Raw genomic sequence first — 27,810 nt, forward strand, 5'->3', positions numbered from 1 at the left:
TTTTAACTATGTGTGTTTTATTTTTCTTATTAATTTAATTGAACTAATGTTCCTTTTATAAAGGTACTAATGCATTTCCTCACATTATGCCAAGTACTTTACTCTGTGTAGTGAAAGTGCCAGACAAACAAACTTTCCTTGCCTAGAGGTTTCAAACCATCATGTTTAAATTGTATTATAATTATTAATTACAATGGTGGTGGTCATAACAAATCGAATCAACAAGAATGTATCCATTTATTACACCGTTGTGCTTTGGTGTGGTAGCTGTTGCTCAGTGGATCATTCTGAACAAAGAGGCACAGATCATTAAGTCACCCTGTGATGCAGTCTGTCTTATTTTATTCGATCTATCCTGTACCACATCATCTAGATTATTTTTGCAGTGTTGAATGAATGATGTGCTGAATTCACTGGGAAAATAACAAGCTGTCATGAATCATTTTGTTTTAAGTGGGTGTCGTCACACATGATGTCATCCAACCTCAAAGGCTTCAGATGTTTTTTTTGCTTTTTTTTGTTCTTGTCTGGTGATTCAGAGATGCTTTATAATATGAGTTCTGGAAACTTACATGAAAAACAGCAGATGGACAAAAATCATGTTGACAAGATTATCCATGAGATCATCAAGTATATGAACTGCTTAGTTTTTTGTTTTTTTTGCTGCTTTGGATGACTTTTAACAACAGACTCCTTTATGGCTACAACCCAACAATGATCATGCAAACTGGCAAAGCAGGTACCAGAGCATTCAATGAAAACACATTCAATCGTACATTTTAAGTCCTACGTATCTGCACACAACAACCAAAAAACAGAGAAACTCAAAACTACACAGTCAAAGGGAATAAGTCAAAGTCGCAGAGGAGAAGCAGACAGATAAGAGTTGTTACTGTTCAGTGAAGCTTCTCTGAACTTTGTGCAGCAGCTAGATATCGCCGAGTTACAGAATCTTGAAGGTTTTTGCATCGTTGCCATGGAGCTCTGTCCGTGATCAGACACATTATGCAACAAAGTGCCTTATTATGCAACAGGAATATATTTATAGCATTAGCAGTATCGGTAATGAATTGTGGAATACCAATTTGTTAGGTACATGTAGTGCTGTCCAAGAGAGAAATTATATCTTTGTGTCTCTGTAGACATTTTAGAGGCTATAGTTACATCAGGAGGGGGCAACTTGTAATCTAATTAAGTTTATTTACTCAAGTACTATATTCAAGTACAATTTTGAGGTACTTGTACTTGAGTATTTCTATTTTCTGTTCATTTATACTGTACTTTATCAAATGCATTTCTTACTCACTACATTTAATTGATAACTTAAGTTAATACTTACTCTGCATACTGCATCAAAGCCAATGCATTTTGTAATTAATTTATTTGATTGGCAGAAAAAGATTGGAAAAAAGATTAGAGATTAGAGAAGATTATTAAAGATTACAATGCTGAAAATTTTATTTGCTAATCGGCAGGGCAGGTAGATGGTTGACTCATAGTATACCGATGTATGACTACTTCCACATTTGTCAATACGATTTACGTCAATAAACAGTCACTACAACATCCTTTCTGTAAAATCGACCAGCCACTGGAACAGCAGTTGTAGCTTCACATTTGATCCAAAAGGGGGCAGCAGAGCTTTAAAATGACTCTGGCTGTCACATTTACCAGACTGAAACGTCTCTCTAAACATTAGTAACTCCATAAAATAGCGGTTTTGGCACAGTAGAAAAATCTCTTCTCACTAGATTGAGAAATAAATATGCATTTTTGTCCCATGTTGCCATTGAAATAAACATGGTGCAAAAACCAGCTCACCACTTCACACTGCCTCCCTTTGTTTTTTACAGAATGTTTACCAGGTGGCTTCCCAGGGCAGAGCCAACTCCCTGTGCAGGCTCCCTGGGGCCACCAACCTTTTAAACTTCGGAGGCCCTGTGGACGGATGACAAGTAAACAGGGCTACATCTGTCAGCAACAGTAATCCCCTCATGGGTTGAGAAAGGCCAGCGCCAATGTCCCCATGCCTCATGCTGCAGTCGGTGGCATGGGTAGCCGAACGACACGGATGGCTTTCAATAACTGACCAATAAGAGGAAAATTAAGTGGAAATAAGGGTCACGGCATAGCTACTGATCCGTCTCCTAAGTTTCAAGTGTAAAATATCTGTTGTTTGTATTCAAATGCCTCTGCTTTGGTTGGTTAGAATCATTGTATCTCTTTAAACAGAGACAAACTCGAAAGGTAATATGTCGAAGAAGTCAGACTTTATAGCTTAAATTCAATAAGAACAGCGTAAAACAAAGTATACAGTCTGAGTGGCAACTACCACAGGCACATAGTTCACAAATGGGTCCTTCAGCATTGATTTAAACTGTCCCAAACTTTACCAGAGGCATAAAAATGGAATTAAGATGTATCATTAAAAAAAACAAACGGTAACACTTTATAATAACGATCATTAGTAAGTCCTTTATAATACATTAGTTAATAATGATCAAATCATGAACAAAACATTAATAACCCTTTGTAAATGATTAGTTAATACTAAATTAACATATCACAACTATGTTGTAAGTCATCTACAACTGATTAGTTAATTATGAAATATTCATGAAATAATCATTAGTAAATGTTTACCTTATGATTTGTTATGTAATGAAAGAGGCCTGTTCTTCATCTTTTATAACTCATGTGTAAATGTATTACTGAATCATCTATAAGTCATTTACAAGTGCTTTTGCATCCCCCTAATCTAAAGTGTAAACACCCCTCGCCACATCTGAAACTTTCTCACACAGAGGCAGATGCATTGGTGCAGGATCCCCGCATGCAAACTGCTGTGTGAAGGGGGCTAGTGCGGCGGCCGGGATGCGAACCATAGTCCCGTGGTTTAAAATGCAATGGATGGCAGCGTACTTAACCACTCGACTATCGTATCATACTTATGTTGGCATGAGTATACTATATAACATATATCCGCTAATGTTAAATTTAAAAAAATCTAACAAGTCATTTGCAGATGACTAAAAACATAGTTGTGATATGTTAATTTAGTATTAACTAATCATTTACAAAGGTTTATTAATGTTTTGTTCATGATTTGCTCATCATTAATTAATGTATTATAAAGGACTTACTAATGATCGTTATTATAAAGTGTTACCAAACAAACAAGACTTGTAGAGATAATTATGGTAAAATATGCCTTAAAACCTTGAACACAAAAGCACAAAAGTGCCTACAGTAAAAGCATGGCTGTGTAAATGCAGCTCACCTTGAAGCTCTGTTTTTTTCCTGAAGTCATCAAGGCACTGAAGGCTCCCTGGGTTCTCTAGTGCCAACTTGTTGTTGAGGTACCAGAAAAGGAGGGTCATGAGGATGATGAAGAGTCCGATGGCTGTCAGAAACCCCAGCACCTCTGGAGAGACTGAGACACAGAAATTCAAGGTAAAGTTGTTTGGCATTTTTAAATATCAGCAAGGCATTGTCAAAAATGATTGTTTCAGCCTCAAACTAATGCCAATGGTATTGCTACTGATTGTATTTCTCAAAATTAAAACACACTGCTGGTAAACCCCACTGCTTTCAGTGAACAAAAATGATGTTTCTACCTGGCCCATAGTCTATCACTGTCACTTAATAAAACATGAGTTTGACATTTTGGGGAGAATGCTTTTTCACTTTGTTGCCACGAGTTAGTCTCGTTAGTCAACTTCCTTCCTCACTCTCTGACTGACAGGCGACCAAATGAAAGGCAGCGTTACCTTGAGTGAAATTATGGTTTTCTCTCTGTTTGGACATTGTTGGAAACATTTGGGATAATGTAAGTACATACCTCAACAACATATACAACAGAGGTCTAGCGGTTTTGAGACATTTCAATCCAAAAGTGTGATAAATAATTTGATAAATAAACATAAACAGCATGATAAATGTTTTAAATTAAATGCAGCTTTAATAAGAGACTATTCTAAGCGCAATGGTCTGCTTTTCCTGAGGTGTCACATAAATAAAACCCCATCACGTTCTTTGTACAAACATCAGGGCAGATGAGAGAGACAGAGGCAGGTAGATTGAAAGGCGCCAGGAGAGATGTAAAACAAGCGGAGGAGAGCGACACAACTGGTGCGTTGCCATAGCAACAGGTTCAGGTGCAACGTCACTCCAGACTCCAGACACACAGGCAAGTCAGTTGTCATTAAAGCAACGCTGGGTGCCACGCATCAGTAGATCCGGTTTTGTTCGGAACAAAACATTGTTATCTATGCAGACGGCGTTTGTAAACCCAGTGCGAGTCCTGTTGATTATGACAACCTGGGGGTGCTTTTGACAGATGAAAGCCAGCTGTAAGACCTTCCACCACACATATGACCTTCAAGGAGGTGCCATGTCATCTATCATCAGGGGTGGCCACAGAGGAGACTTCTCGTCTCAGCTATTAAAACATAATGTTTCTGGTAATACATCAACCTTGTGACATCAGAGCAATCAGTTGAGCTTAATATCTTCGTCCTCAACAGCTCGTAACTATTAAATGTTACATTTTTAAACTAGAAAAACCTAAACCACAATAATTTAGCAGAACATTTTCACCTCGCCGACCTCGACAAAAGTTCACAAGCTATCTCCTGCAAGCAGTTCATTTGACATTTTGCTGTAATTTGTCGCAATCAGGGACACTCAGAGGGTGAGTGGGTCACCAACTGTGACTCAGTGTATGGAGGAGGATGGAAAGACCACAGGGGCTTCATTTTCCGTGTGAAAGCCAGTTATTTTGACGCAACAACAATCATAGCTCAAAATAAAATAAAATGTCCATTATTTGTGGTCATGTGGTAAGTTCGGACAATAGGGTTCAGAAAGTAGACCATGTTTGGTGCATTATGGCAGTAATTGGGAAAAACTGTTTCTTTGTGCAGTAGAGGATATTTGTATTCACACTGTAACATGCGGGATGCGCCAAGGATTTTATATATGTAACACTGCACACTATACAACACTGCATACTGCAACCTTGTGTGCACCACTCTTTATTCTGTCCACTGTCCATAGGATGATGCTGAGGGCAAAGTGGATTGCGGGATGCACTGAATTTAAACTTGACTAAACTATCAAATGATTACAGTTAAACTATTTAGGTTGTGAAGTATTTTGGATGTCAAATACTGCCGTAAGCCAGTACTCTATCATATTAAAACTGCACTTTCATATTAAAATAGAATGATCACCAGCACCAGTTTGGGCAAAGCTCTAACACTGTATTCTACAACTCCCACACTGCAACTACCCTGTACATGTTTGTGATTGAGAGGAATGAAGTGTTAAAATAAAAATGAAATGTCTATGTACAGTCGTATACTCTGCATTAGATTAGCACTAATCAATACTTAAAAAGGGTTATAAAAGTCGGAGGATAAAAGAGATTTTACAGGAGCAAAGGGGAAAATTACAGTTAAAACAGATCTTTTAGTGCAATTACAAAGAATATATTGTTCACTCCTCAGATTACTGCTGAGCTCATTTAATGTGATGAATGAAGCTTTCAACCAGGAAATCACTATATGTAAAGTCAATTTTGCCCAATGACTGCCTTGGTACTGATAGAAGATAATGAGCTCATTTGGCGACAAAGTGTACTCAGATGACATCTTATTCTCCGATCAATGATGCTTTCTGTTATTTATAATGCCTGCAACAATTAGCTGGACTCCGATCTGTGACTATTATGCATTTGGAAAGACTGGATAAAGTAAATGAGACATAACAGGATGCTCTCCAGTGTGAGTGTGAGCTCATCCACTCAAAACTTAACTAAGTATATTGGTGTAATAAAGTTCTCCGTTATGAAAACAATGAGCTGTCGAATTGTTTTTAACAGCCAGAATCGCTCTTTCACACCTCAAGAACCAGACAACAATGCTACATGTTGACTTTTTGTTGAAAATTGTCAGATCTTTTGAGTAAATGTCCTCTCTGTGAAATGTGCCTGTGCTGTAGTGAGCCTGCTGGAAGCCCACGATACAGGAGGCGTTCTCCCGTGGGAATGCCTGTCTGCTCACACTGTATCAGCATCTCACTATTGACTGAATTATTCACAGCACAGATGGATCTTGCTCTGTCTAATTCCCCGACTGCCTCAAACAGGGAAAAGAATATTCAATCACAGAAACCTACAGACAGTTTCTCTCTTTACTTTTGACTCCCTGACTTCCAGACTACTTCTACTCTATAAACAAACTCTGCATTCAGGTAGATTCCTCACTTCTACTCCCTAACAATGCAAGTGTTTCCAACAGTGCAATAAAAGTGCTGTAACTACAGGGAAAAAAGTGCTGTTTATAAAACAGAAGCTCAGTGCTCTTTAATGCGATGCAGAAACTAGCCTTAAATACTGTATTTATTACTACCACTTATTTGTAGCCACAAATTGGAACTAATGGGAACTTATCCTCTGAATAAGTAAAAGATTAAAAGATTAAACTTGTTTTGCATGATCTTGATTAAACAAATCAGTCATAGACAGATGTTTTGATTGTAAATGAGCAACATAGAGAAAACTAATAAAGCAAAGCACAGCAGAGAAAAATGCAGCTACACATTCATGAACACACACACAGTATATATGTTCAGTTTTAGCTAAAACAACTTATTTAACCGAATCTACTGTATTTCATTAACAGACGGAGAATAGCCTTTAGATAATGTGTGGGGTGGCTGAATGATGACTCACAGGAAGAATTAACAATAACATACTTTATTACACAAGAAGCTACGAGAAGAATAATGCAGGAACATGTGAGGACCTTGGCATGGTTATAAAATGCACCACACACTTTTGTAAAAGTGTTTCTTTAAAGCTAGTGTGTAGAGTAGATTTGAAGGTAAGATGAGAGCTAAACTTGAGAAAAGATGTTTCGAACAATTTATCCTAGACTGAGACATTTTGAAATCAATACAACAGAATAACCTCAGAAAACTGACAGATTTCACATTGCTTCCTCATTATGACGATGATTGAGATGATAACAGTAACACGATGAAAAGCATCAGAGAAGGATTCATCTCTAAATTATATATTTAATCATTTTAAATAAGGCGATTTTTAAATATGACAATGTTACGTCTTTGTTTTGCATAATGATAAACTGTACTGTATAATATAATGATAAGGTTTTCTGATGCAACTCAAACAATTTAACAGACGACAGATGTCTTGTTGTTAAGGGGAAAGTGTCTGACGCTGAGTTTGATACAGACTCAGATGGCAGTCAGCTGTAGTGAGGCATTGATATTCATCTGGTGCAACAAGTGATTTAGATTAGATGCTCAGTTTAAAGGTAAATATAAGTGAGTAAACGGATCGGTTATAAATAGGGTTGGGTACCTTTCACATTGGAACCGATACAGATGCCAGTACTGGTATTGGATATCAGCACAGTACTGGACTATATTAAAAAATATAAATGACTGTCATAAGGAACATTAATTACAAGCAGTATAATGTAGCAATACACCATTGCACCATCGAATCTGCCATATCCAAAGCAGACGGGTAAGTAATAGTGGCATTGTCTGTATTGTTGTTGGTTTCATACTAAGGTTTCAAACTTACTTTATGAACTCACATACTGTTTTAGCATTCTGAAGAGCATGCTGGTCAGGAATTTCAGACGCAGCCAGTGGTACCTTTAAAAGTACAAAATTTAGTACCCAACCCTAGCTATAAAGTGGATGAGAAGACAATGTTTACTCCGAATTATACAGCAGGTGATGTGAGATATTGAAAATCAAGAATCACTCATTTTGACATAGCTGAACAACAAGAAGAAGTGCAATGTCTGACATTGTATCAAACCTCAAAATATATAACTTATTTAGAGGAAGACTGTTGAATGACCAGCCACAGTTCAAGGACACGCTTGTGTTGAACAAATGGAAGGTATGCAAGTACTTGACCAAACAGAGCAGGTGATCTTATTTCTTCTTTTGAAGCTTTATGTCCTCATCTCTAGCTTAAACTGGGTGCCGTTGACTAGATCTAACAGTCATTATGCAGGTCTGAAAAGAAACTACCGTATCTACTGTACAAATGCTGCACATCTTTAGTTAGAGCCAATAAAAGAGCCTATTTATAATTCTATCATCATAAACCAGACAAAGACACTCCTACACTTGTTATCTAAAACAAAGAGGGCCCTCAGATAGCTTGATTGATTTGCCAATCTCAACAGTCCTTCTCAAAATGTCCTCTTTCAACACAGGGTGGTAAGACCACAGACTAAATAATAAATAGCGGACCAGCGGTTTGTAGACTGCTGTTTCGAAGGCCCAAGTCAGGCAAGATGGAGCCATATTTGGATAAGAAAGTGGAGAACCAGAGAAATGATAAATTTGTAAATCACAAGGTATTCGTGCCCTAAAGGATACCCTGCTTTATCTTCTATTTTACTCTAAATGGGACCTCAATGTACAAAATGAACATCATGTTGTATTGATGTCAAGGACCTGAAACTAGTGATTGAGACCATAAACTCACTAGAAACCTGCTTACTGAGGTAATAAATCAAGTCAGAAGTAGGTTCATTTAGCCATAAGCTTACATAAAATCCAACTTCTTTTTGCAACCATAGAAGATCAAGAAACTCTGTCCACTTATTACTCTGTTTATGGGTAAGACAGAGGAACTACACCTCCCACAAAGCCTGGGAGCATTTAGAGATCCCCCAGGAGGAGCAAGAGGACGCTGCTAGGAAGAAAGACATCTGGACTGCTCAGCTGACCCTGTTGCCATGGCAACACTGACCCAGGTATGTATGTGTCTAAAAAGTAGATGGATGGATGGTTAATGATGCTGGGTTTGTGCTTTTAGGAGCAGAGTTAAGGAAGGGACATGTTTACATATGAATATGTTTATACAATGAGAAAAACCTGTCGCATAGTGGAAAACTAATGTAACTGTGCTTTAGTTTTAAGTTTAAAGAATTTAAAATGCTTTTTTGTCACTGTTGGCAAATATCTTTGGTATTTTTGCTTTTTCATTGCTGCACATCTCTATTGTCTTTGTTGTGTTCAGTCCGCATGGAAACAGTTACCATGTTGAATGTCAAAAAGATAAAAACCATCTCAAAACCAGAAAGACACCCACACACTCCACAGGCAGACTATAAGCACTCTCATCACCATACACACTCCCACACATGTTCAGACAACGCTCCGAAAGCACAGCACCTACTGTGTAGCCACAAGCCTGTCCACACACACACACTCACACACACACACACACACACACACACACACACACACACACACACACACACACACACACACACACACACACACACACACCTCTGGAATCAGTCTTCAACAGTCACAAAAAAAATAATAAAATAAAATGGGATAACCCAAATTATGAAACAGCACACACTTACACAACCAGACCATTCAGTCAGCTCACACAATGTGATGAGCACCCTCTGAATCTACTTGAGCATGTTTCAGGTTTTAAAGAATCATCACCATCCACAATATTTTGCACTGGCAAACAAGGGAACTGAGTACTCTAATTGAACATGCAAATGTATGATTATTCTAACCAGCCTTATTTGTTAAAAGCGTGTTATTACAGAACTAAACAGTTGCATCACCATTGTGATCTTCAACTTGCAGTCACCTCAAAAACAGATCATGTCAATTCAATTTTGTGGCATGACAAGAACATGTACTTTCATGTAAATGTTAAATAGTTACACAAATGTCTTCTTTACTCAATTAATCAATTTAAATCAACAAATATGCAATGTAATTTAATTATTTATTAAATAAAGGATTGAATAAATTAACGAAATGAAATGAATAAAAAGACGTAATAAATTACAGTCTAAGTACCTACATAACATTTAGGGGAAACAGCAGTTATTCCTACTAGGTAACAAGACTGGGGAAAAATGGGTTTAATGGTGAAAAAAAAAAAGTACAATTATAACTTTGGGACATGACACTGTGCAATGTTTGTTGTACTTATTTATTATTACTAGTATGTAAATTATTTTTCTGGGAACAAAACATAAAGGCGAACCTTTGTAGAGTTTGTACCTTTACAGCTATTATGAAATTTTTACAGTATGTGTATGTTTTTAAATAATGACAGAATACTGCACAATGGTGATGAAGTTTTTGGGTCGAAAATGAGATCAACTACATAATCAAAACTAATGTTAGAGAACCAGCTTTTACAGTATGTCCTATCATTAACAGTTCTGGAGCCAAATTAGTTTACTGTACTTTAACTAAATTAAACTTCAGTCAAATTATTATATTATATTATATTATATTATATTATATTATTGTAACAATAGTATAATAATAGTATAATGACTTGACAAGATAATTCCCCTTTCGTGTGTGCACAACAAAACTCAATATAGCATTTATGTTAATGTTGATTTACAGGCAAAACACACTGTTACCCTATCTGTACCCTGTAATTACTGAGGGAGTAACAGGTTATTAAAACTCTACTGACAATGTAGCTTATTTCCATGTCATTCTTTAATCAGTACTTTTACTGGCTTTCACCATCGAATTGAAAAGACACATACACCCTCGACATGTGGTCGAGCATGAGCACCCACTTCAGACTGGGTGCACGCTGACGCTGTTAGCTTAGCAGCTACAGTGAATATATAACATCTTCTCAAACCAGTTTGGGATCTCAGGGCTTTCAGAGACTTAACAACTTAAAAAACTTTTTTTTAAAAAGTCCCCAGCTGCTTTCGTCGTTTAGGAGAATGCTGCAATACTGTTTGGCTGTGAAGCTCCAGAAACGTTTTGTGAACGACAAAACTTCACCCGACTTTCCATCAGCATGGGGGTGAGGAGATAATGACTGAATTTTTATTTTTGGGTGAACTAATGCTTTAACAAATATACTTTACTTTACTTTAGTAGATACCCAGTTAAGTATTTCATTGGCACCCTGTATGTAAAAAGTAGTACACTGTAAATTGCCCACAGTAAGCGTTACCATGTTCAAAAATCTGTCAAGGAAGGAGGAATAGAGCATTGTTTCATGCCTGAAAGTAAAATTTTTTACATTTCACTTTGGTAAAACGTAACTCAAATTTAGGTGCTTGTGTAGTTAATTTACAAGTTTTCAGCTGACGGTTGAAGGAAAACGATGAACACAAGATGTGAGCACACAACAACACAAACACAGGCCACAGTGAAGGTGACACAAATTGAACACAGTGGAGAAAGAAAAAAAGACACGTGTTAATGGTAACAGTTTCACAGTGATAAATGTTGGTGAGGAAGGTCAAGTGGGCGGTGCAGTGAGGGGGTCAAAGGTCAACCTCCCAGAGCTCTGATCTGCCCTACCTTTTCTGACGCAGATCAGCTCATGTACTCCACAATTACGCTCGCCACCTGGAAAGACAATGCAGTTTCAATGAGCCACACTGTGATGGAGGGAGCGACAGACAAAACAGACATCATGGAAACACATTTAAATATGTTGGACCATGTAGACAAAGTACCTGAAAAGGACGAGAATAACACAGATATAAGACAACGACAGAGACTGGATGGTATATGGATGGCCAGTGTACAAGCTGTGGTTTTTATCCACATGTTCTGGGCAGTTCCTGTTCAGAGGCTGAGTGTGTTCCATGTGTTCAGGTAAAACAGATTTTAACTAGACCACACCTCACACTCAATTACAAAAAAGCTAATCTTAGCTAACCATCTCCTGGTTTTAGCTTGCTACTGTATATGACAGAAAGATACTGTATAGGGAGTGAGCCTTGTCATCTTACGTCATCTTATCCTCCCATCGCTGGTGCTAATTCATCCCTTCATACAAAACTTAATTTCAATAAACTCATTCCTAGATTGTATGGTTCTGGAAGATTGGCTGGATGCGACAAAACAAAAAACACAATCTGAAAAAAAAAAGTTTGAAGCTGCAAAAAGCTGTTTGTAATTCAATAGCATCTCTGACATTTAGAAAAACCCCAGCATGATAAAACCTTGATTATGCCACTTTGTGTCACTGTGTGTTGATTTTGCTTATCACCATCAGGAACCACACCAGGTGGTAGAGATAAAGGTATGCTAGGTGTTTTACAACATCCTCAGATGCCATTTGAATGCAACCCGCTGTCTGACACTGTTAAAGTGAAGATGGGAAAGGAGTGTTGTCACGTACTCCACAAAGCATTGCTCTAAAGCTGTTACAGCTCAGTGATGCTTAAGTTTGGGCAAATTGTGGATACAGAGGGTGTCTTCTAATCTTAGCACAGATCTTGGCAGCATCCATGCAAACTTGTATCAGCTTCATGTGATGATTACATAATTTTTTTTTTTTTTTTTTTTTTCTTTTCTCCATTTTGGAGAGATATGTAAGTGCTCCATTAAGATATCCATTAACATATCAGTTTAATTACCAAATTAACTTCAGGTGTTGTTGATTGAGAGGAAATACTGTATTTATTGTTCATACTGTACGCTGATATTCTATAAAAGCAAAAGAAAAGATTACATTCTAATGGACCCTGGGATTTTTATTTAAGGGCTACACCCATAAGACAACACTAATGCCAAGAGTGAACAAATGATGGTAGCCATGTCTCGGGCAGGCAAAAAGATCGAACACAATGTTTTGGAAAAGGCTAACAGACCAAATGCTACATTGGGTTAAGCAATTAATAACTAAAGAGTTACATATACACAGAAAGGAAAACAGGATATGTTCTTTTCCAAGTCATACAGAACTAATTCAATCAATATTCAAATGACACCCCTACAGCAGCTGGTGCTCCAGTGCATGCAGCTGGTGCTCTTTTGCCCCTGTCCCTCAAACATCCCGAGTCTGCCACTGCTCTGGGGTACAAGAATTTCAAATTATAGTGCAGCATCATAGCAATATCTGGTGGTAGTTTCCTCACTGAGATCCTCTGTCACTCTGAATTCTTGTCAAGCCGTGTGTCAGCTCACTGGCCTGGACCCATAGGGTGGCGACTGCAGGGGTGTGAGCATCCATTAGAGCATCAGTATATATATGATGAGGTAAATATCTAGACACAATGTTATCAGACAGAGGACCTGTACAAAGAGATCACCGTGATTTTCTACTGCAGGCTGCAGGCTTCCAGACAGTGTCTGTAATTCAGAACTATTACTCACACTTGTGAAGGCCTCTCGGTCTCTGAGCTCTGCAGCTGCCTCTGGGATCTGCCTACAGGTGGAGGTTTCAAATAGCTCCGGCTGCCATCAGCTGTGACACATTGTGCAGCTACAGAAGGCAGAAAGCACTGACACTAATGGTGTCACAGTGGCACAACTATAAAGTCATGCTGGGCTTGAGAAAATGCATTTAGCTTCACTGGGTCGTGAAGAAACAACTAGAGATCTGGTCCTGTCTTAAATTTCACCAGACAAAATTAAAAAATCTGATTAGCACCGAAGAAACCCCAAACTATTTTACCAGTTTAAGGACAGCAGACTCCAACTGAATAATCTGAAATTAAAATGAATTTTACATACCCTGTGCAAAACTAAAACATTATGGGTATTTAAATTATTCCACCTAAACCGACCCTGATCAGAAACAGTATACTGCATAGTTCTCGTTGATAGTGACATCCTGGATTGATTCGTCCTACCATCTTTGAAAGGTCAAACCCACAAATAAAGCTCCCATTTAAAACTGATCTTTGATAAGAGCACTGCCTTTTCGGTCTGTTGGTTATGGCCAGTGCAGTTGTTTCAAAAAAGGGCAGAATCAAGAGAATTTCAAGAACAAGGTTAATCATTTATTGTAAAGATCATATTTTAGGCAAAAGTGCTTCAGAGTTTTCTAAGTTTTCTGTGATACTAAACAGGATTTTTTTAAATTAAGTTGATATGTAAACTTGGACACACAACTAGCTGACTGAAAAATGTAATGATTATCAAGAAAACAATCAGCTGAATAACAGATAACAGTTACAGGCCTAAAAAGAACAATGCATGTTAGTCTTGATGCTACTGGTGCTCTCTGGTGGATCTACAACCAGTGATTGATGAACTAATCATGCAGAACTTGCAGTTTTTGATATCATTTGAATTTTAGGGTAGAACAGCACCTCAAGCTCTGAATAAAGAGCCAGCGGCTTTGCTTTGACAAAATATTTTTTTTCGCTTTTACTGTCTTTCCTACTTATTTTCTATTCAGTTCCTCAGTATTTTACATCTTACTGAAATCAGAAAATCAGTTTAAACCTCTTAGGTATCTGGCTATGAGGGAGAATAGGTTATATCCATAAAATGTATACATACTAATGGACTGTCCACGCTGCAGATATGACACAGACCAATGTCTGCCTATGTCGATGAAGGTTCTCAGTCATCCATCATGGTAAATCTGGGTGCTGTATCGTAGGCAACTAGACGTGTTTCAGTTTCTTGAAGACGTTTCACCTCTCATCCAAGAGGCTTCTTCAGTTCTAACTAACTGAAGAGGGGTTGACAGGCTTTTAACCTCTGTGTGGGAGTGTCCTTACAGAGTCGTTAAGGACACGTGTGAGCTCTGAGTTTCAGAGTCGTTAGGGCCACTTGTGGGTCGTTGACCGAACCGGCCTTCATGTGGGTTGCTAGGGCTAGGTGAGGCTAAGTGCTGCATTGTAGGTGATAAGTAATGTTGTAGGCCACCTCGGCTGTTCAATGACGGCCGCTCCAGTTCGACATTAATGGATTCCTTTACTCCTTCTTCAAACCATCCTTCTTCTCTGGCCAAGATGTTTATATTGTTGTCTTCAAGAAATTGAAGTCCAGTTGCCTTCGATACAACACTTAGAATGTCTGCCTGTGTTTGCACATTGAACAGTTTAAATCCTCTAATTCAAATAAAACTGACTGTTAAAACATGACTTCAGGCTGCCTTTTTCTTCGTCGTTCCTTAGTTTCGTGGCATGTTAGCGTATACTTTCTTTACTTGCAGTTATTGCTATTTGCACTAAATTTTACAGCATCCTTTGTTTCTCATGTATAAGGAAGTAACCTGCAGCTCAAAAGAAAATATTCTCAATTTGTTTCCTAATGGCCATAGGAAAATTGTCCCAAGATATCAAAGGTTCATGTAAATACAATCCTCAGTAAGACATAAAACAGTGTGGCAGATAGCCATACACTGTAGTTACCACATATAAACACAGGCAACAAAAGACGTTGAGCTGCTACATGACAAGACTGTCTGAAAGTCTTCCCTGCCAAACTCTGAGCTGAAAGCCGAATTTTTGTCCAGCAGATCAATATAGCAGCTGTGTGTGGGAGGAAACTCCCTGAGCTCCTTCACTCCTCTTCCACTCAACACACAACATACTTGTCAAAAATAACATTTTCTTGCATGTGTTCTTGAATACGGTACACAGTGCTGGATGCTCATATCACACCACAAGCGATCCCTCTCCCATCTTTTAAATATTCTGGGGATTGAAGTTCCTCTAACCAGCACTCCAACCTTCAATGTAGCTATCATTTCCAAAGGATTTACACCCCTATCACTAGTTACCTAGTAGATCTTGCTGGTTTTGTCACAGGAGCTCCCAGATCATTTCATACTTCCATTTCTGTTCAAGGCAAAACAGGCAGCAGATAATGTCTCACCTTAATTATCTGAATATGTTTATCAAACATACTTGCTTACACTAATAAATTAAGTTGGTCAATTGTTAATAGTAAAACATTTGTGCATCAACATACTTGTAACTTCTTATATAAACTCCTGGAAATATAAAAAGACAGCCAAATTATAGTCATTAATACTCATGTAGGCAGCAATGACTAATCAGGTCTTTGCATGGACTCTCTCCAAATACAGTCGTTAAGAGTCAGTGGATGTTTTTAATGTGCAGTGTCATTATTAAGGGGGAACTCCACAAATTCGGGGTGTGGCGAAAGAACAAGCAAGCTTAGCAAACCTCTGTAGCCCACTCCTCATTTCTGCTTGAGATTTGTTTATAAAGCCGCTACTAGCATAAAAAAACAGAATTTCTGACCAAACTGTCAGTGGTCGAGTTATACTGTAGGTAATGTACACTACCAGTCAAAAGTTTGGACACACCTTCTCATTCAGTGGTTTTTCTTTATTTTTATTATTTTCTACATTGTAGATCAATACTGAAGACATCCAAACTATGAAGGAACACATATGTAATTATGCAGTAAACATAAAAGTGTTAAACAAACCAGAATATGATTTATATTTTAGATTCTTCAAAGTAGCCACCTTTTGCTTTGATGACAGCTGTGCACACTCTTGGCATTCTCTCAGTCAGCTTCATGAGGTAGTCACCTGGAATGGTTTTCAATTAACAGGTGTGCCTTGTCAAGAGTTAATTTGTGTAATTTCTTGCCTTCTTAATATGTTTGACACCATCAGTTGTGTTGTGCAGAGGTAGGGTTGGTACACAGTTCAATACAGGGAAAAGCCCTATTCAACTACTGTTCTTGTCCATATTATGGCAAGAACCACTCAGCTAAGTAAAGAGAAAGGACAATCCATCATTACTTTAAGAAATGAAGGTCAGTCAATCCGGAAAATTTCAAGAACTTTCAATGTATCCTCAAGTGCAGTCGCGAAAACCATCAAACACATGATGAAACTGGCTCTCATGAGGACCACCCCAGGAAGGGAAGACCAAGAGTCACCTCTGCTGCAGAGGATAAATTCATTAGAGTTACCAGACTCAGAAACCACAAATTAACAGCACCTCAGATTAGAGCCCACGTAAATTCTTCACATAGTTCAAGTAGCAGACACATCTCAACATCAACTGTTCAAAGGAGACTACGTGAATCAGGCCTTCATGGTCAAATTGCTGCAAAGAAGCCACTACTGAGGAAGAACAACAACAAGAAGAGAAGTGCTTGGGCCAAGAAACACAAGGAATGGACATTACAACAGTGCAAATCTGTACTTTGGTCTGATGAGTCCAAATTTGAGATTTTTGGTTCCACCCACCATGTCTTTGTGGGATGCACAAAAGGTGAGTGGATGGTTTCTACATGTGTGGTTTGCACCATGTAGCATGGAGGAGGAGGTGTGATGGTGTGGGGGTGCTTTGCTGATGACACTGTTGGTGATTTATTCAAAATTCAAGGGACACTGAACCAGCATTGCTACCACAGCATTCTGCAGCGACAGGCCATCCCATCTGGTGGCATCTTAGTGGGACCATCATTTGTTTTTCAACAGGACAATGACCCCAAACACACCTCCAGGCTTTGTAATGGCCATCTGACCAAGAATGAGAGTGATGGAGTGCTGCGTCAGATGACCTGGCCTCCACAATCACCCAACCTAAACCCAATTGAGATGGTTTGGGATGAGTTTAACCGCAGAGTGAAGGCAAAGCAGCCAACAAGTGCTCAGCACCTCCTGGGAACTCCTTCAAGACTAACGTGCAGTATCTATTCTGAAAGGAGACATTTTATGCTAATTTTCAAGTTCATCATTTTATTTTGGGTTACTACTTAAATAGGTTTACATCCTTCAATGCTCAAAAAACTCATCTGTTTTGTCAGCTCAAACACGGCCGACCCAGCACCACAACAACAACAGCACAGCTGTGCCAAATCAATTCTTACTTGCCAAACTAGCCGCTATGCATAAATTATGCAACTGTGTGGCATGGTGACGTAGTTTGACGTCACATGGTCACTGATTTAAAGGCGAGACTGCTGACGAGGTGTTTCAGGAGCAGTGTTTTCTGTGAGAGAGAGGAGGAAAAAAGGCCAAACATTCTGCTGCTTCAGCTCAAATGTAAGAAGAACTATTTAAAAATGTGACTTTGGGCTCACATATTGTGATTTCCATTCTTCACTTTTTAAAATACATTTTAAAGACCAAACAATCTATCTATAAATTAAGAAAATTATCAGCATATGAATTAATAATGAAAATGATCTGTGTCATTCATGAATGTGTGTACTTTATGGGGCCTGATCAGTCAAGACCAAATAATAATTACAGTTACTGAAGTCAACTTTCTGTCAAACAAAGCAGATGACTTGTCACCTGTGCTGCTTTGAGGCTTCTAAATCAAAAACTTTATGTTGCAGGATAGTTGAGATTGATGAATATTTTTTTGAGGAAAAGCTCAAACAAAAGCTCAACATTTGGCCGAGACATAGTGATGATGAGATGAGTGCACCTTGTGTCTATCAGAACGCTAAAAAGAGAGTACTGGCTCATAAAACCTTGTCAGTACGTAAAGATTTTCACATGACCTGCTCTTCCGCCTGAACAAAATCAATTTGAAGCACCATTTGTGATCGATGTGTGCAGTTTCCGAGTTCTTGTTTTGTCAACCTTGGCTGCACTCCCTTCTGCAAACTTAATCCAGGTGAAGTCTGTGGCCTCACAGTCTTTCCTCACGCAGACGTCTGTGGCCAGGCTGGAAGCATTTTTAGGATTTGTCCCAGTTTCTTAAAGGAATCTCCTCTGCCTGCCCCCTCTAATCAGGCTGCCGAGGCTAACGCGTCTGGGTTCAGGAGAGAACCATGAACCGAGGCTGTGACACAGAAACTTGGGCTTAAGAAATTGACCTGACAGAGATATTTGATTGTTTGGGGTCAGTGGAGAGAACATGCTGTGGTAGAAAGAAACTCAGAGAGACAAACTTGTGGGTTTGCCCCCATTAAGTTTCAAACTGAAGCTGCATAGAGACAAGGCTTTTAAAATGATATTCAAAAGTGCATTAATTGATTTTGAGGGGGCAGCAGCACAAGCTGTGAATGCAAAACTCTGTCATACTCGTGAAATTCATTTGACATGTATTTCTAGTCCTGACATATGCAAGTTTAATATTTACTATCTTTCCAATTTCTGTGGAAAATATCTGGCTATTAAAGGTGATATAATGGACTAAACTTGGGGACTTGGCTAAACATGCATTGGTCTTTATCCTCATCAATAAAACAGCGACATTAACAGCAATAATTGTGAAACATTTCCTTGTCAGCATCTGTTTACATGACGATCTGTTTTCTGACACTGGCAGAGGGAAGGTTTGTGCCCCATCAGGTTGTTCATGAAACGTGTTTGTGTTGTCATAATGAAAAGCACAAGGGAGACACTTCAGGGTAAGCTCCAGCTAAGCCAATTAGCAAGCGGAGGATACAGTACGTGAAAGATTAGCCAGCTTACCCCGACAGTTCATAAAGCAGCAACAGTCTCCTCAGACTATATCTGTACAACATAAACTGTTGAAAGGGATTTTCTTGAGAAGACACTGAGGCGTGTGTGTGAAGTCACTGCTAAATATACTGTATATTTTCAGCACATTTTCTGTTGTCCCGGTCAATGGAAACACACTTTAAAGGCAGTGCAATTGATAGCTTATTCTAAGAAATGATAAAGCAACCTCTCCTCAACCAACCTCCCTTGCCATGTGTCAGCTAGAGAGCTGATCAATAAGTAAACTAGACAAAAACGAGTAACAACAGCAACCCAGCTGTGTGCAGACAACAAGCCCTGAGATGACAATAAAAAGAAAAATCTCATATACAGCAAAACTGTTGCTGATGAGTCAGTGTGGTGGATGTGCAGTCCATCTCTGTTGTGCCCATGGGTTAATGGCACAGTGAGAGTGTTTGTGTATGTGGATACATGCTCATCAAAGCTTCAGCAGAGCAAACCTTGAGGTCCTGTGAAGAAAAGTGCTGAACCCACAGAGAAACATTAGCAAACATAGAGTTAAAGTATATAAGAGCCTAAAACTGTGCTAAAGAAGATCAAGTCATATCTCTGAGATTATCTGTTTAGGTTCCAGAGGCAATACTCATCATCTTAAAGCCCTCAGAACTGTTAGCATACACTGTTTATCCTGCTGACCTTTTCAATGCGAGTGGCCCTTCCCTCTATCTTAAGTACATAAATGAATAAATTATTACCTCATTAATAGTTGAAATGAAAGCTGCATTCAGTCTTTTTTTTTTCCTTTTGCGGCCATTTCAAATGACTCTGCTACAAGCCAAAAATAATTTGCTTTTGGCACATTATTGCATTATTAAGTTGATCTAGCTGATATGCTAGCAAACCATTGCGTCCCAACACATTGAGCAAACATGGAGCAGCATTATCATTCATTTGGAGTCATGTTGCGGGCCACCTGACAGTCCAATACACTCTGTTTCAGTCTCCACTAACTCCTTAAATAAAAAAAAAGCTGCTAAACAATCCACTGTATTCACTGGCTGGTCACTAACTTTGTCTGTCCTCTGTTTGTTGCTCAGCAAGTAGTGCGCTGTGAATTGACCAGAGCTTGTTTTTGAAAACAGAAGCTTTTGGCTGGAGATGGTGCTGATAAGAGCAGAGACTGAATCAAAACAGTAAAATTGCCAGCCCGTGAACCAAAACAATGAACTGAGAGAAGCCAAAATACCTCACAGAGCTGAGGGGAGCTGCAGAGTCAGGTGATAATTCTCTGTGGGTCTGTCAATACGAGCAACCCCCTTTATATTATACATTTCATTCAGTGTTAATATAAAGATATTGATTAGAGCAGCTTTAATTATAAGCATCATAAATAATCAAGACTGTCACTGTAAAGATTGGCAGCCTCTTAACTGCCTTTTAGCTTCTCCTGGTTCAATTTATGTCTCACAACAAGTGCAAGTTCACTCAGTTTCGATTCAAAGCTAGTGTATTGCTCTTTTTCAGATACAGTGTCTCATAGCAAATGTTAGCACAAATGGTCAGATGACATATTAGCTATTATCGCCTCATATGCCATTTCTCTTTCTCCAAAACAAACAGAGCCATACCAAGGAGGAGGAAGGGAGAGCAGCTGTAAAATCCTTGACAGGAAGCATCAGGGTTCACGGAGGATACGGTCTTAATGTTTCGAGAAAACCATGCAGTGTTTGTTTTGTTTTATCAGCCTAAACAACATATGTGACCGAATGCTAAGACACCCATATATTTATTGGATTTAGCTCAACTGGTTGACAAAGCTATAGAGGACACATGACATGGGAGGCATTTCAGTAAGATTTGAAAGATACTGTCAAAATGTCAGCAGAGCATTTCTGCTGCTGCAATTCCAACACATCATATTTCTACAGCTACAGTAAACACCTCCTGGGCTGACTACTCTCTACTTGGCTCCAGCTCAGGACTCGACAAGGCTTCATACAAACCACACACACACACACACACACACTGAGAATACCAAGCGAAGTGAGTCGGGCTGCTTTTGATCTGCCGGACAGAACACCGGGCTTAACCAGGATATGTGAAATCCATTTGGGCCTGCAGTCGATCTGTCTACAGCTTGTCACAGGAGCTGATGCATGGAGCTCAGTCCCAGAACACGATTCACCAGTCCTGTTGAAATAACAATTGCACACGAAAATCCAGATTTTTACAGCTTTTCATATTGGATTATTTTGATTAATTTACTTAATTAACAAAGAGCTTTCATGTACACAAGCTAAGTTAAGTCACTGAGGGATCCTTTCACAGAGAGCCTGCTGTGAAGATCCAATTAAGAAGCCTAAAAAGCTCTGGTATATTTGGTATTTAAGACAGCACCTTTTGATAACTGTAGTTTTAAGATGATGATTCAGAGCTCAATCTGAATTAGCAAAATAAACAAACTCGATTACTCAACTGAATGTCAGTGAATACATTAATGAAGTCCCTAAATAGCTACTAAAATATGAGCCCGGAGGCATAAAGAAAGAAGAGTAAGTGGGACACAGTTGAGGCTGTTCACTCAAACTAACAGGAAATGTTGAAGTGAATCCAATGCAAAGCATTTTTTTCAGGTTCTATCCATCATGTGTCTTACAATCAGGTAAGTAGAACACTCAAATGAGAGAATTTGATGCCCTTATTTTTGCCATATTTAATCACCTCTGCAAAGTGTCTGTTTGTTTCTCAGCAGGATTACAAAAGAACTACTTCCACAAAACTTGGATACTTGGAAAAGATCCCATTTACTTTTGGTGCTGATGCATATAAAAGAACAGATCCATGATTTTTTTCTCGGTTTCTTTAACATTGCAAGATAGGCCGTTTTTGACATTTTTGTTTATTTCTCAGGGAACAATGCATGGACCTTGATGAAAAAATCTGGTGTTTTTAGGTGGCTGATATCTATAAATATAGTACAAAAGAAAGTTGGGTTTTGGCAGAGGTATGTTTTTGGGGAAGACAAACCAAATGGCTTGATTATTTATAGGGGCTCCATGGAACTCCGGTTGTCAGTTTATGTGAGAGTCCTCCATTTTTAAATTAACGTTAGCTTCTGTTGCTCTCTGTGAGTGGACCGGAGAGAGGTACTGAGACAAGGCACTTGAGGACGTGCATAAAGTCACATCCTTTGGACTGTCATGGGAAATCTGACCCCGGTCCTTCACAAACAAATCCACAGTCCAGCAGCATTAAACAACTTGAACAAATTGTCAACTAGGCAACTGAGAGACACGATGAAGGTCTTTTTTTACCTCACGTTATAATCCTCTCACATATGGCCAATAAAAAAGTGATTAATACATCTAAATGATAGAAATTGTTTTACTGATTTATTGAAAGAATAACTGTTAACTTAATCCATAATTAAAACTAATGTTGATCATAGCTGTTTTCTTTGACTGAATATTGAAAACATCTGCAGTTGTACTTTCATGTGTGTGAACATCTGATGCGATGAGCTGCACTCTAAATAAAAGCCCATTCTCAACAACATAATGAGGAACACTGCGAACACTGACTGATGCAGCCACAATAAAACATCACGACATCTACATCCATTCTTCTTAAATGTCAGGCAGAAACAGCTTGTTCCTGTTGTTTGTGCCACCTCATGATGTTCAACCAACCTAACATCATCACAAGTACAGACAGAACCACAGCCTCCCACCGGTGATGACGGCCCGGCTTCTGGGTGCGGCAGGTGTCAGTCAGCCCCACAGCTGCTGCATAAATCTCAGAGGAGCCAACTAGCTCCAGTGGAATATCGCTGACAGGGCCAGCTATAATCATGGCCTTTCAGGAAATGGCACTTTGCTGACTAATGTGGCAGGAAGTTGAGGTCAGCGGGCGGGGTACAATGAGTGTCTAACTCAGGCGAGGTGTGGCTGACTGATAAACTGGAGGGGGCACTGTATGATGGAAGGGAGGCTATGTAACGCAGGGGTAAAGAGCTGCCTCTTGTCATATTGTGGACTTCTGATTGATTCATATTTTGATTGTGTTTTTTTAAGAAAAATAAATTAAGATTAAAAATGATTACTGAAGCGAGAAAACTAAAATTGAATCACCCAGAAAGTGAAACAAGGAAAATGATTTAGCTCTGTAGTAAGTATATGCATATTTTAGTATGCAAACAAAACAATGCAATATCTAACAAGAAAAAAACAAGACGCCTGGCAGATGATGACAGTGTCAGTCAATGAAGCAGATGGTGGATTAGGAAGTTGCACATGGTAAAAATAAATAAATAAATAAATAAAAAACATTAACACTGAAGAAGCTGGAATCAGATAAGTTTCACATCATTTTCTTGTTAAAATGACTCAAACTGATCAATCGATTATCTAAATAGTAGGGAAATTGTTCCCGCTCAACAATTTTTTCACTTGATGATTCTGTTTCTCACTTTCATAGTGTCAAGTCTTATTAGCAAAGCCCCGAGGCCCTGGGCTGGTGGCTGGTCTATTTGCCTAGTTTACAGCAGGCTAGTCCACATCAATGTGCTGGTTTCTAGAGGTGAACCCAGCTGTCCTGTATTTCTGGTGGCCTATTATTTTTCCTCTTCCTCCAAAGACTGGTGCGAAGACTTTACACTTTTACAGGTACGAGGCGTCCTACTGGCCTAGTGGTTCGAATTCATACCACAGACTGTGAATAAGACATTTCCTGTTTGATTTCCAGCTGAGAACCTTGTTTTGTGTCAATTTCCATGTCCATGTCTTTCTCTCCTCTCATCTCTTGGCACCTCTCTACTGCACAGGAAGAAATAAAGGCACAAAACGCATAAATCAAGTCGTACAGGTTTGACTGTGAAACTATCATAAAATAATTCTATATGAAAGAATTAATGAAAACTAATGTGGAACAAACCAATCAAAGCACTGACGCTGATTTATTTTGGGAAACATCCCAAAGACCTCCGCATATAAAAATAGCATCTGTATAAACTTAAATCATATTCAACTTTTTAGCCATATTTCCATGTTTCAAATTATCTTATCATTTTATGTAGTATTATGAGTAGGCCTATAATCCTCATACAGTAAGTGGATGATATTTTTCATTTTGATTGAAAGGGATAAACCACTGTCTTTTATTACACAGCAGGTTCATCATTTATCATTGAGCTTAGTGATGGCCTATTTCCAGTTACATTACATTACATACAAGTGCAGTATGTATTCTACCGCTGCAGGCATTTTGATATTTAAGCAGATAAAGTGAGCACCAAAGCTGCTTACAAGCTGCAAAGTTACATAAGCAGAGACAGGTGAAGAGTAAACGCACATATCTGTTCATTGTGCAGTCCAGAAACACACATTATACATGTGTACAATATGTTTTATACAGTAACTACATGTCAAACTTAGTGTTTTGCGTTTTCTAAAGCTGGACCAGAGCTTTCCAGAGCACACTGTCCGGGTTACTGAAAGCTCAAACCCCATCCGTGTGAGGTTTGCTCCCTTTAACCCAAGTTGTAAAGTACCGACACGGAGCAAGCGAGGCTGCTGAGCAGCAGACTTCAACGAAAACCAACTGACAGCCAGAATTACGGTAAAATAACAGCAGGAAAGCAACCAGCGAGCAGACACATGGCACCGCTTCAAACACTCTCCGTTCAAACTGACACTAGCTAGTTTCATACGGAGCTGTCCGTTCAGCACCGCCGCGAAACACACCGAGCTGCCGCCGCTCCAACGCTCACCTCTCCCTCCTCTACTCTCACACACGGCGGGGGAAAACCCTCGGCTCACACACATATGAAGAAACTTTATCTGCTTCCAGTCAACGCAAGCGCCGTTCCCCTAAAAGCATTTCACTTTTCTAGTTTGAAACATTTCGGCTGTGACATGTATTATTTCCACTGGAAGTTAATTAGCAGGAAAAGGAGCGCCGTTATTGGCCTACTTACCATCAATCGCCATGATGTTCTGTTTTGGCTTCCACCAAAGCGGGCGGTGAAGAAGGGGGAGCGGCCCACTGTAACTGAAGGACGGGGGGGACTCAGTGGTGGTACGGTCCAGAAAACACCGGGGAGGAGAGGAGGAGGAAGCTGACTGTCTGAAACCAGCGCTCTACAAATGGCTATCCATTATTTACAGATAAGAGAAACGTGCTACAGCTAAAGAGAGATCCACAGCTCTGTAAATTACTGGGTGACTAACATCTGATAGGCTACAGATTAATAATATAGTTTGAGCCAATGCAAAAATTAATTTAGTTCAGCTAAGCTACATAAAAAGTGCACTATGTAGTTCTGAGGAAGACATTATAATCAATATAATATCATTTTTTTCAAAAAACTATTTGAACTTACCTTAAAGGACAGCATTTTATACTGCTTTACTTTGTTTATATTTGGCGGACCCTGCCACGTTTCTTCAAACCTAGCTTCACCTAGTTTCAAACATTGTTATGGGGACCTTATTTTTCTCTGAGAATAGCGTGTTTATTCAGTTACGGAAAAATAATTGTTTCTGAGTTTTATTACTACCTGATTAATGTTGTAAATATATACTATAGTGATATCTAATAATAATTTGAATTTCTTCTCCAAAAACTACATAGTGTCCCTTTAAAAAATGTAAGCTAAAATGCTATTAGGCCAAAAATGAATGACGTTCATAAGCTAAGTCAAGGTACACTGTGTAGTTTTAGGAGAGAAATTTTATTTAGAAGAGAAAAATCTTCATTGATTGATTTTCACCATTAATTAAACAAAATAAACAAACTCTCTTGTTTTCAAGACTGAAAAAACTGAATAAACAAACCTAAAAGGACAACGCAATTTCATACAGTTTTACTTTGTTCATATTTGGCCGACCCTGCTCCTTTCTCGCTTCAAACAGTGTTGTGGGGACCTTATTTTCCTCTGAGGAAGGCTTATTTATCCAGTTATGACAATAATAATGTTCTAGCTGGCTCAGCTAAGCTAGCCCATACATATTTAGGATGAATAATATATCACAGCAATGCTAATACAGTTAAATGTTTTGCTATGCAAGTTAATGCTCATAACACCAACGATCATCTTTGCTTTTTTGAAGCCATTATTTTATGTGTGCTACATGTTTATATACTTGAGGGAAATGTCCAGCTCTCATTAGCCGTGGTTCTCAATCCTGCTTCCTGTGACTCAGTGCTGAAGGTTCACCCACCACCTTAGCTGTTAATCACCACATGATTATCGATGGCTGGAAAAGAAACCAGCAGGGCTCTGAATTCTGAGAACAGGCCACCGTTCTGAAAATGAACAGTATGTTACGACTAGGGCCTAGGGGAAACCCTGGTGCCACATATTAATGGGACTCTTCCAAGCATCACCAGCAGCAAAGTATTTTAAAGGGTTTATTTAAAAACACATATTTTTGGGCATTTAGCAGATGCTTCTGTCCAAAGTGACATACATTCATACACTGATGGCAGTGGCTGCCATGCAAGGTGCCGACCAGCACATCAGGAGCAGTTTGGGGTTCAGTATCTTTCCCAAGGACACTTGGACATGCAGACAAGGGGAATCGAACCAGCGACCCCTGAGCCACAGCCGACCCCAACACACACTGAAGTGGAGAGCCCATGGAAACTGGGAGGAGCTGACCTTTACATTTCTGGCTTGGAGGCTGGAACCAATCAGCTCCCTAAAACAACCTACACTCACACTCCATCACTCATTCAGCCAAACACACCTGCAGCCAATCACACATTCACACAGGTAACAAGAACATACATGAAAATGTTCAAACGACCTCTGGGGCCGTAACAAGTAAATGTTTGTATCAGAACCGAAGAACACAAGCTTCCTCCTACACTTGCCTTTGCTGACAGTCATCAGTCATACCAGAAGCAACCTGTCATCGCAGACCTTTTCTGGGACTTGTTGAAAAACATTCTGGGATTCATGTGATGGTGATTTGTCTACTTGTAGTGTGAATATTAAAAGTCAGCTATTAAATGCAGCAGTGGAATTAAATATTCATACAACAGGCAGGAGGCATGGTTGAGAATATCAGTTCAATCTTCACTGTCTTGTTTTTAAAACCTGTTGTGCTTCCATCAGAGATGTAGATATAGTGAAATAGGAGGAAGAAATTGGAGAATATATCCAAATATGACCTGTTCACTATACCTCTGAATCCAAGCTGCACACCCTGATATGTGTAATGGTTTTACTGTGCCCTGCCTGAAACTGCAACACAACACAAACACAACTTAAAGGTGCAATTTGTAAGAATCGGCCGCCTGTTGAATTCATACTCAAAACAAATAGGGGGCAGTATACCGCTAATTGTTGCTAACTGTAGCTGCCGTTTGCCGAGTGATGCCATTTACATTACTAGCACAGGGGCTTTGGCCTGGGATGGGCCGTGACAAGTGGATTAGCATGCTAATTTCTGTAGCTATCACATAATGTAATACATAGACTTTATAACATCAAAAGCATCATTTTTCACATTCTGCTGATAAATGTATTATAAATCTTAAAACAAATCAATATTTTTAATAGTTTTGAATTAAAATACTTGCCGTTCATATCGCACCTTTAAAACCAGCACATGTTATCTTGT

The 27,810-nt window shown here is 39.0% G+C and overlaps 1 protein-coding gene across 3 annotated transcripts in view; it reads right to left on the reverse strand.

The window, feature by feature from the left end:
- The window catches only part of syt14a (synaptotagmin XIVa), a 48,479-nt gene extending 23,305 nt beyond the window's left edge, over positions 1–25,174 (reverse strand). For 2 of the 3 annotated variants that reach the window (XM_084380865.1, XM_084380864.1), the window contains exons 1-2: positions 25,158–25,174; positions 3,281–3,433 (exon numbers count right to left, since the gene is read on the reverse strand). In XM_084380865.1, coding sequence (XP_084236991.1) covers positions 3,281–3,433; positions 25,158–25,170 — 166 coding nt within the window. In that variant the 5' untranslated portion in view covers positions 25,171–25,174. Of the gene's footprint in view, positions 1–3,280; positions 3,434–11,382; positions 11,426–25,157 lie in introns of those variants that run through there. The other variant, XM_084380866.1, reaches the window with a different exon arrangement.
- Between the last annotated feature and the right edge of the window lie 2,636 nt (positions 25,175–27,810).

The sequence above is a fragment of the Pagrus pagrus genome (genome assembly GCF_965226575.1).
Source record: "Pagrus pagrus genome assembly, chromosome: 18".
Lineage (NCBI taxonomy): Eukaryota > Metazoa > Chordata > Actinopteri > Spariformes > Sparidae > Pagrus > Pagrus pagrus.